This window comes from Malaya genurostris, chromosome 3 (genome assembly GCF_030247185.1).
Source record: "Malaya genurostris strain Urasoe2022 chromosome 3, Malgen_1.1, whole genome shotgun sequence".
NCBI classification, from domain to species: domain Eukaryota; kingdom Metazoa; phylum Arthropoda; class Insecta; order Diptera; family Culicidae; genus Malaya; species Malaya genurostris.
Genome location: NC_080572.1, coordinates 295,707,178 through 295,718,529, shown reverse-complemented (window position 1 = coordinate 295,718,529; position 11,352 = coordinate 295,707,178). Strand labels below are relative to the sequence as shown.

The window sequence follows — 11,352 nt, the reverse complement described above, 5'->3', positions numbered from 1 at the left end:
ATGGTGGTCACTTGGCCTCCCACTATTCAGCACATTCCACCAGAGCAACTCCCGGAAACGAAAGCTGTTTCTATCAGTCTCACTGTCATCGAACCACCACCGACGTTTAGCCTGTTCACTATGGAAAGCAGTTATCGGCGAATGCAACGAGTTATGGCATTAATGTTGCGGTTTATCGATCATGTTCGACAAGACAACGGCAAACAACATCGTTATGGAGTACTGACGATACGTGAACTCGACGAAGCTACAATGGCTCTAACAAGAATGGTTCAAAGGGAAGCCTTCCCGAATGAATTCGACTCTTTGCAGGCGGGAAAGGTAATTCATAGTAACAGTCAACTTATTGCGTATTCCGTTTTCCCAGACAAATCAAGGTTTAATGTGTTACGTGTTGGCGGTCGGAACCGTCATGCATCCTGGATGTCCTCAAACCAGAAGCACCCTCTGGTACTTCCATCTCGTCATCCGTTCACACTGGCCGTAATACGGGCGTACCATGCTGAATTTCTTCACGCTTCACAACAACTTCTTTTGAGCATCCTACAACGTCGGTTTTGGCTGATGCATGGGCGCAGTACAGTGCGATGGGTACTCAGAAGGTGTGTCACTTGCTTCAGAGCGAAGCCGGTGGTAATGCAGCAAATGATGGGCGATTTACCGAAATCGCGTTTAGAAGGAGGTTACCCGTTCCGAAATGCTGGAATAGATTTCTGTGGACCAATCTATATTCGTCAACACAAGAAGCGATCAACTGTAATATATAAGGCATATGTGGCAGTATTTGTTTGTTTTGCTACCAAAGCGCTACATTTGGAGTTGGTTGGAGATTTGACGGCTGACGCTTTCATCGCCGCCTTACAGCGATTTATATCACGCCGAGGTAAATGTGCTAAATTGTTTTCCGACAACGGTCTTAACTTTGTTGGTAGCAAGAATAAATTACGCGAGATGTACGATATGTTCCAGTCTCAAGTGTTTAAAGACAAACTGGAAATTTTCTGCTCAAAAACGGCCATCGAATGGCATCTAATACCTTCTGGCGCTCCTCATTTTGGTGGTCTCTGGGAGGCCGGAGTAAGATCAGCTAAGTACCATCTCAAACGAATCACTGGGACTACGAATATGAACTTCGAAGAATATACGACTATTCTTTGCCGAATAGAAGCAGTGCTCAACTCAAGGCCAATTACCCCTATGTCAACTGATCCAACTGATATACAACCCTTAACTCCTGGACACTTTCTAGTGGGACGTCCGCTGAGTGACATTCCCGAACCCAACATCATCGATCGGAAGGAAACAACACTCTTTCGTTGGCAGCGACAGACGCAAATGGTGCAACATTTTTGGGCTCGTTGGTCGCATGACTATATCACGACACTACAGAATCGGAATAAATGGCATAAACGTTTTTTGGTCAAACCAGGATTCATGGTGATAATACGCGAGGATAATCTTCCAACAATGCAATGGAGGCTTGGAAGAATCATCAATGCCATACCGGGTCCAGATGGTCTGGTGCAAGTAGCTGATATACGTGTTGGCAGCAAGGTTATTAGGCGACCTATTGCCAAACTGTGCCTGTTACCGATTGAAGACAATCTACAAGAAGGAATTGAAGATCGAAGAAATTAAAATCTTCCGATTTTAATGGAGGCAGCATGTTAAGGATTGAGTCACCCTAATAAATATGTTCGATGTTCATAGTGTGTGTCTATAATTTGTTATCTGTCTATCATTTTATCGATAAAAAGAATTTAGAGAAAGAGAGGTAGCTACATTTGATTCACATAGGCTTAATTAGAAAAATAGATCGAATAAACGCTCTCTTGTCTTTAGACTACCAACCGATACGGACGCAATTCCGCGAGTTTCAATCAGTGCCAAAATCCGAAATCCATGTGCTTTTCCTGTGGTCACGAACAGTCCGTTCTAAAATGTGCAGCTAGCGAAGAATTTGAACACATCATAATTGACTTTCATTTGAAGGATATTTTCCAAAAAAATTCAAATGTAAAAATTTGTTGAAGGCATCAAAATAGAGTAGAATCAATTGTTCTGAATGAATCTAATTGTCATTTGGATCATTCGCCAGAAATGTAAACACTGAAAGTAGAGCAAGTTTGTAGTTTGTGACTTTTGTGCATCCACCATCATCTTTATTTTTGTATTTGTTATGGGTACCTAAAAATTATTTCATTTTTAATGTAATCGTGATCGGTCGTTTCTTGAATACAACCCTTGCATACAATTTTTTTGCGAAGTTATTTGGGAATTGGTTCGTTTGACCATCAACTTATAAAATCAGAAATTTTAAAACATCTGTTTTTTTTTGCATAATTAGACAAAAAAGAAAACATTTCTGATATTGTCATTTTTGCGCTAATCACTCATCGGAACCGGAATGCGAATCTGAATGAAACACAGAAATTTTCAGTGAGACCGATAGTGTAAATTCAGTCAAAAGCGCTATTGGTTCCACCCTAACAACCGCCCCAGGAATGCACTTGTGTCACTCGCCGCTGCAGGTTGAGCAATTGAGTAAGCACTGTACAGCCAAAACAACCGGAAGGGTAGCGTGAGAGTGAGTTACTCACCCCCTGACGGAATGCACCGAATCGACGCAACACAGCTGAGTGCCGGTCGCCGTGGTTGGTGGGTGGTGGAAATGCAGCTAAAAGTGCATGCCACCACCGTCACCACCAGCAACGGCAACGCGCCAGAGTTGTTTTGATCGCCGGGGGTTCTTCGATGTTCTCTCGGAGCAATGGTCGTTATTCTCGCCGTTACGGGCGCGGGCGCGCGAGAGAGAGAGCAAACAAAATTCCTAGACACATAACAATTTGCGCGCTGAGTGCCCGACACACGTGATCGCCGGGAGCGTCTGCCGATTGCTACTATCGCAATCCGTTTTCGAGTCTGGCTGTGAGCTGCCGATGGTTGATGGTTTGTTGTGTGTGTCGGATTCTCTCTCTCACACACACCTTCTCTTGCCGGATAGCTATTGAATTTTCATGGGCCGCGAGAGTGAGATCCTCCCGAAAAAAAAAATGAAAACGATGAACGTCTGCATCGTCGAAGTGGAGTAGAACCAACGGGGACCAGTTAGTAGTAGCCGTAGCAGTCAGAAGCATCAATCGCATTAGCAGCAGCAGCTAGCAAATCTCAGTCTTATCAAAATCCTCGTCGGAATACACATACTCTCCATAGGAATAGCCTCGGAAAATTTACCGCCGGTCGATTCGCTAGAATTTTTGTAGTGCGTCTCAGTCGCGTTTTGGTAGTTGTCGAGAGTGTACTATCCGCCAAGTGTACTAACGTCAGGAACTGGAACGAGTATTCGTCAAGCCGTACCGAGTGTTGTTCGCTGCGATAGTCGATAGTCCTTTCTCCGTGTCAGTCCCGGTTTCTGCGCTTCGCCGTGGTCGAATTCCCGTAGTGCTTGACGCAGTTGTAGTCGGGTTGACGTTCCTGCCAATCAATCACCGTTGACGTTGTGCATCGTTGCAGTGCAGTGGACTAAATCGCGACCTATTCTAGTGATCCCGACACACCAGCTTAGTTCTGTAGTTTGCTAGTTGCATCACCAACATCACCGGTTTGACACTTGACAAAAAATCCGGAAATTTGTTTACACACACTCACACCCCCGTTACACAACACTCGTCGCCAGGATCCGCCGCCGTGCTATCGTCGTCCAGATATTCAAGAGTTCGTTTCCCGGATTCCGTGTTCGGTGGTAGTAGACCTCCCCCTCCCCCCTGAACGTAAAGATAACGTGCAGCAAAACAGCAGTCCACTTCAGTGGTCCCGGCAGTGTGCGTGCAAATCACGGTGTGCATCAAGCGTTTGGGTGGTGGTATTTTTGGAAGCAGTCGAGAGCCGAGAGCAAGTGCTGCTTTTTTTGTGTTTAATTCCTGTGCTGGCGTTGCCTATAAACTGGAAAAGCCAGACGCCGACCCCAGAAGAGTAGCGATAAATTTCATCCGCGATTGAGCGCAGCGCGCGGCTAATTGAATCAGCGGAAGTTCATTCAAAATTGAACGCTATCACTCCGAACGGCCGAAGATATCTATAAATAAATATTCAAAACAAGTATAAATAAACCATTAGAGTTTAATTGATAGTTTTCGATTTTTCCCCATCCGAGCAAGCGTCGTATAGTCAGATAAAAGTAAAAGCACTATTTAGCCTGCGGTAGTAGAATTTGTGTATCGAATCGGTGTATTTACGTGAGTGTCAGTGTGCTTGAAATCCAGCATAGGAAGAAAAAAAACAATAATACCGGTAGCCGGTCTGGTATTTTCAAGAAGTCGTTTGCCTACGAATGAATCCTCCAAGTGTGAGAGTGCCGTGAGAAGTTAATAGTTGAAAAGGAAGTCTAACAGTCTTCAACAGTTATCTCGAATTCCCTCCGAAGCTGCTGTCCTGTCTTCTCGAGAGTCGTCGTCAAGCACGTGGTCCTGTCAATACGCAAAAGAAAAAATTCTAGAGCAGCTCTCGGTGGCGATGCGTCTGTGATTCATTGTTAGTAATAGAAAGAGAAGAAGAAGAAGCGAAGTGCTTAAAAGTTTTAGTCAAGCAAGAAGAAAAAATAAAAGTTAGGCAAGTAGGCCGTAATCTAAGTGCTCTGTGATCTTCGAATGTATTGTCCATTTCCCGAGAAAAAAAGTGTTTTTTCACTCGCAGAATAGCAGAATCCCCCGTGGCAAAGAATTCGGCAGATTCCGTGCAAGCGAAGTTTAATACAGTGCTAGTCCAGGTTAATTTGGAAGTTTAGCAAGTTTGTGTGCAAATTCAGAAGCATTTACGCCCCGTTGGAACAAGCAATCACGCTGTGGAAGATGGAGCATCAGAATCAGGATCTCGGAGCGCACCAGTCCAGCAATCAGGCGGAGGTGCCGAACGACCCAGGGTAAGAAAACGGTTCAGTACGTGAAACGTGGTCTCCGTCCTTTCGTCGTTTTGGTTCGAATTTAAAAATAGTTTCCGTTTCGAGTGCGACAGGAAAATTTGTCAAACCGATATGTTCTGTGCGTACTCACGACATGTCATCGGCATGTGTCAATCATAGGAAGCTGTCGGTTGAGTCACCTTTCCTACGAGTGGACCGGGTTTCGGGTGTTTTCTTCCGCTGATGGAGTGCTCTGGTGCATGCTTTGTTGGGTCAGTTTCTTGTGCTGAGATCGTCGGTGACATTGGCTTCGATTGCCTTGACACAAAATACGATTCTTTTTTTTCTAAGTCACATTCTACAAAATGCGCTCAAATCAGTCAACATGCTATGAAATTCTCGTTTGTAAACCATTTCATCATTTTGAAATTGTATAGAGAATTTCTAGATGATCAAGCCTGGGACTGGCAAATCATTATTCGATGTATATCTTCTATCAATCCCTGGAATTAATTGATTTTCGCTTATTTGTATTTCTTTCACCCTGAAGATGAAGGTATATCCTTCGAAACGTTGGCCGTTAACGAAAATCCATCTTTTGAATTGAGACAAATAAAGTACGTGTATAATTTATTCTATATATTATATTGAATCATTCTAATTAACCAAACAATACGCGTCTGGATCGTTTTTTATTTACACTATATTATTACTATTTACCAAAATATTTAAATATTTGCTTTAAATCTAAAGTGTGATACGTAACCCCTTCTATCGGTTATCAGGATCAAGAGTTAATCAAACAAACAAGTATTTTCCTGCTAAAGGGTGATTTTTTAAGAGGTAGTCAGGCACATATCAGTTCCGATATTCTGCTGGCCGAGTGTAATAGGTAAATCTTGACCGAAAATTGTTCATTCTTTCTAGTGCTTTAGACGGAACTCGATACCGTGCTGAGGTTCTTCCACCAACATCAGTAATAATGGGGTGGTCAAAATCTCGAATGCTCAGGTGGTGCTCTCCTTCACCTTCGGACGTCGTGGGTAGCGGTCAATCAGCAGTAGCAGAGAACTGAATTTTTAGTTAAATTCAAGAACTAATCTCAGAGCCTAGATTCTGGTCCACCTGAATTCTGAAGTTAATTTTAAGTTCCGAATTTAGTTTCATACTTCTATTTCAAAATTTAGTTCCAGATTATAGGTTCAGAATTTAAAACTGGATTTTGAAACTGGCTTCAAATTTAGTTCCTCGTCGTCGAAGCCAGAGGTATGATTTAGGATTTTATCAGCAGAATTCATGAACAAAATTCAGGATATGAATTTTAGATCTGGATTCTGAAACTAAATATTAGGTATGAACTCCGAACCTTTATTTTAAAACTGAATTCAAAACCAGAGTTTAATTTCTGAATTAAGTTCCAGAAGTTAATTCATCAATTCAGTCTCAGCATTTATTTCCAGAATTCTGAACCTACATGCTGGAACTAAATTGTGAACATGATTTCTGGACTAAGATGCTGGAACTGAATTCAGTTCCTATATTAAGACTTGCAATTCAAGTTTAGAATTTAGCTCTACAACGCAATTCGGAAAATTCTGAAAAATAACTTCAGATTCTTACTTCTAGAACTAAATTTATGACCTGATTTTTTGATCTAGGTTCCGAAAATTTGCAGCTGAATTCGGAGCCTGTCCCAGATTTCTATATTAGTTATTGAATTTTAACAGTTGTAAACATTCTACAAATTACGCAAAGCGGTTTTTTAGAACCACTTAAATTTTCCCAAAGAATTCTGAGAAGTTTACTTCTACTGAGTATCTAAATCTACAAAACTGTATTTGTTCCGTGTTATTCAATTGTATGGTAGATTATGTTTACCGTCAATTAGTCGTACTGTAGTATAGATGCATCGTTAAAATTCTGGAAGCGAAGCAATGAAAGTTGCAAAATTTACACAAACTAATACGAATGATTTTCTTTATCCGGAAGTGAGAAAGAAACGTGTGCGTTTTATTCAGATCAGATCAGATAACTGAAAGTAAAAAACTGCTGCAATTGTTGTATTTTACGACATGAAAACAGGAACCCAATGGATTTATTCTTGGTAAAGTTGTTTTTTTCCTCCGCATTCCTCGAGGTATTCGGAGAAAGATAATTGGTACTAAAAATCTTCTAGTGGACCTCAACCCTAACCATTGGAAAGATCTCTAGTTGGACATATAAACAGTAAACCAGAGTCAAAACTGCCTGATTAGTAAGAAGTTCAGCTCTCTTACAATGCCAATACTTTCGCGTATATACTACATACATAAATTATGCATTTAACGAAAATTACAAACACATTTTAGGTTTGCAATGAGATATGAACTGATGAAAAGCGAGAGTATTGTTAACGAATCGCAACTTAAAATAAAGATTGACAAGGGACGCGGATGAAGTGAGCTCACCACCCCCTTGAAGTAAAAAACTTGTCTAATTGGGGTATAAACTAGCAAAAAAATTCAATTTATAACAGTTTTAAGCCAAATGTAGTGAAAGCCTTTTGTTTTTCGAATTGTCGCTCCTAATATCAGAAATTTTGGTTTTGAACTTCTTTATAACTATAATAAAAACTTAGTTTTCACCATAAAAATTGACCGCGGAATAATAATGGGAGCATTATCTGAGCTGAGTCAATGGATGAAATCTCGCGTTTTTTTGTGGCAACGGCCAAGGGGTCATCTATCATATCATCTATCAGATAAATTCCAAAAGACTTAAAATAATTACTCTTTTTTTCATAGCTCGCGTGTAATTTATTTCTAAAGGTGGTGTTGAAAGGTGGTTTGTTGGCCGTTATCACAAAAACTGCGTGAAATAACCTTTTCTAATTCTCAATAGAATATAAAAATCTTCATTGGACTTTTAGAGGAAGAAAGGAAGAGGGTTGGGGTCAATATTTGAAAATTTCTTCAAAAGTCTACGAAAATCGGAGCCGGAAGTAAGCTGTAAGCCTGGTCGAACGGTTTCTGAGAAAATCTAGTGCATTTTTTTCATGTTTTTTGCACATTTTACTCCATAACTTCCGAACTGGAAGTTCGATCCGAATAATATTCAATAGCAGACAATGACATTCGGCCCTCCAGGTCTTGGTTCAAAAGTCAGTTGTCATTGAGCGGTTATTTTGGGGTTTCATCCATATTTAACGTAAAAACTAGATTGAAAAAAGTCTGTCAAATGCAACAGCGAAATGAAAATTTTACGAATAGGTCATCGAAGAGACGGGATTCAAGTCCGTAATTTAAAACAACTAAACAACTAAACTGCTCTACATGTGAAACATACGAACAAACAGCCTAATTGAACAGGAGATACTAAACTTGTTCTACTCGTAAGCGATCGGTCTACACATCGTATCCTCAGCCTAATTCACCTTTAGAAATTTGAAATTTTCTGGTTGGTCTATTTTGCTATTCATTGCAGACATTCATTCGTTTACGATAACTGGTTAATCAATCGTACCTGTAGTTATGAAGAATTAGCTTTTCTAACCACTACTACAAATCGCCTGCCTAACCGTGTACTTTTTACCTTATGAAATGACAGTCGACCTTACCATTATGGTATAAATTCAAGACCAGGAAGCTGCTGAAAGTCAGCTTTGATCAGAGCTAATGATAGTTATTTTCATTAACTAAAAATAGATGAAATGACGAAAAAAAAAATATCACTTTCAGCTTCGCTTGCAAACCTTGTGAATGAGATCCATGTCCAGTCAACGACAAGAGCGGAATAGTAGTTTCAAAATTGTGTTTTTGCTTTAGAATTCCCTTTCAGTCATTTTCGGTTTTCAGTGACAATTGATATTCAAAATAATCTTTTTTTTTTTTGTTTCAATCATAGAGGTTTCAACCTCAAGGTCATTCGACTCTTCGGCTCAGAGAAGCTTTCTGATTCTATGTACGGGGTTGTGGATCGAACCCAGGGGGCTGCGTGAAAGGCATCGACTAACCCATCATGCTATACCCGTCCCTCAAAAGAATCTGTGAGAATCGAAAATAACAGAAAACGATTAACAATAGTTTTCACCAGTTTGGTTACATATCCATAGAAGTTTTTGTTTCCATAGACGTGTTGGGGATTTATAATATTTTAGACACACTTTACAGATTTTCATTATATTGAGAATTGAATTTCGACTGATTCTCCCTACAGGCGTTGTTTTGGTTTCGTCTTGTCGTAGGGCTACGAGTGACGTAGATATTCACACTCTTTTGTTGCAGTGAGAGACGAACATTTTTCTTCTCTTTTCGTTTGTAATGGATGCGATCATTTTCGAATGAGACAGTTAAAAAACGAATATGAGGCTGTTGGATTTTATTCTTGCATTAAAAATATGTAACCATTTTATGCTCTGGCTTTCAATTTTTTCATACATGACCATGTGGAAAAATTCTGTCAACAATTAGTCCTATACTTTACACACTGTTGCCATCAAACTGGTTTCTTGCTTCTCGTTCCATTTTGTTTTTTTTTTACCTTGAACGACCTATTTCCTGCCGCTCTCTCCACGTTTAGAGTTAATCATTTTAATTACATCTTAGATTGACAAATTGATTAAATCGCCTAAGCACTGCGTTCCAGTGGTATGCGAAAATTCGTTCCGCTTCTACGACTTATCAATGCATAACAGTTTTTGTTGTAGCCGTACGCCACTTGGAAGTTTCACATAATTTACCACTCAGAAGTCGAAAACTTTCTGCTACTTGCAGATCACGTTTTGAGGGTTGCACCGAAATGCAATGTCTTAGCTGACGAGCCGAACGAAGGCCGATTCACGCAGCCATTCATATTACTACTTTTGAAACCAATTGAAAACTCTGATTATGTCCCAATCGACTTTTTTAACTCTGTGAACAATATGTTCATTGAAGCAGTTTCATATCCAGTTTTCACTCAATAAATAATACTGCGGTGAAACATATCCAACAAGATTGTTGCACTTCATACGACCGAAGGGCGCCTTTCCAATCGCAAAATAGAATTGCGAGAATAGTTGAGAAATACAATACAAGCGCAATGTTTGCTACTTGGGAAATCACTGTCATAGTTAATCGTACGGTACTTGAATTACAGTAAGTTACAGTTAAGTTCGGTGACAAATTTTCGAAATTCAAATTCGAATTCATCCAATATATGTTGATGTGTATATGTTCGATTAATCTATCTCAAGTCTTTCTTTGAGAAGATGCTTCAATGCTATTTGTAAATAATTTTTATCACAAACTCAGAAAGGTGTAGGCTCAATCGAATTCTGATGACTCATTTCGTTTACAGAGCCAATAGATCTTAGCCTCGCTTCAATGTAATTTTTGCATCAAATGGATTCAAACATCAAACAAATAGTTTGAATCCTTTAAAGATGGTTTATTTCATACCTGTATGTTAATTACATTTATGATTCTTATCAAAACTTCAGCTTGCATCCAATGTCCTATATCTTACCAGTCGTATGCAAATTTTCAGTCTTCGACATAAAACTTCTGAACATAGCATGATACAGTACACACAGGAGTATCCTTCATTTCACATCGATAGAAAGTTGTTTTACCTCACAAGACATATTTTCTAGAAATGGAGCCAATTTGTGATTTCATAGACTAAAGTGAAGTGCATTCTGATAAAAGCATTATACATTGATCGAAACAAGTGATTTAGTAGCTAGATAACGCCAACTATTATGAACGTTCTAACGTTGCTCTTATAGATAAAACGACGAGTTGTTGACCTGGCCGTATATTCGGACCGTTTGAATGGGCAGCATATCTTCATTACTGTTCTCGGCATTTTAGAGCTAAGACAGTATGCCTTATTATCGTTGGAAAAAAATATCTTCACTACCCCATTCAATAGAAGTGCTTTCGATGAGGAGCACATCTTGATGATTTCTTTACAGGGGCGCACGTCAAAAATTTAAAGAAACACAGGGTTAGGTTTCGAAGATTCACAGTTAAGTCAGTTTCGTTTTTTTCACAAAAAATATTTATTTCACAAAACGATTTGAATGGATAAAACTATGTATTTTCACTTGTATATGATTGAAATTCCAATTATTGACGTGAAGTGACTTATTTCGTTTGGTATAACTCTAAGACGCTATACTTGGCTTTCCGGGGAGCTTCCTTAACAGAGACGATGATTTTAGAAGAATAAGCGATATTCGTTGGAAAGCACCGCTCTGATTGGTCATCCAAATCGAGACTGTAAAGTGCGCAAACCTATAAATATGAGAGAAATTATTGCTTATGTTTAAATCACATGGAAAGAAAAAGAAAAGTCAAAGAAAAGATGCTACCTGACAGCAGGCGTTACCCGAAGCGATGACGATGTCGATGCTCTGACAGGATTGCTTTGATCGGATGTAAAATTAGCTTACACTCTCTTGGTGACGTTTCACGTAACGCTTGTACTTTGGC

General features: G+C 39.6%; 2 protein-coding genes across 4 annotated transcripts in view; both read left to right on the top strand.

Annotated features, from left to right (window-relative positions):
- On the top strand, positions 1 to 1,638 carry LOC131434387 (uncharacterized). The gene has a single exon (XM_058601055.1). The coding sequence runs from the start codon at positions 1 to 3 to the stop codon at positions 1,636 to 1,638; it is 1,638 nt and encodes a 545-aa protein (XP_058457038.1).
- A 1,480-nt stretch (positions 1,639 to 3,118) lies between these two features.
- Positions 3,119 to 11,352, top strand: part of LOC131438776 (RNA-binding protein Musashi homolog Rbp6) — a 1,824,137-nt gene continuing 1,815,903 nt past the window's right edge. For all 3 annotated transcript variants that reach the window (XM_058609032.1, XM_058609031.1, XM_058609030.1), the window contains exon 1: positions 3,119 to 4,918. In XM_058609032.1, the coding sequence (XP_058465015.1) occupies positions 4,848 to 4,918 (71 nt within the window). In that variant the 5' untranslated portion in view covers positions 3,119 to 4,847. The remainder of the gene's footprint in view (positions 4,919 to 11,352) is intronic.

Coding starts and splice junctions, on each gene's coding strand:
- LOC131434387 (XM_058601055.1), top strand. CDS start 1: ATGGTGGTCACTTGGCCTCCCACTATTCAGCACATTCCACCAGAGCAA.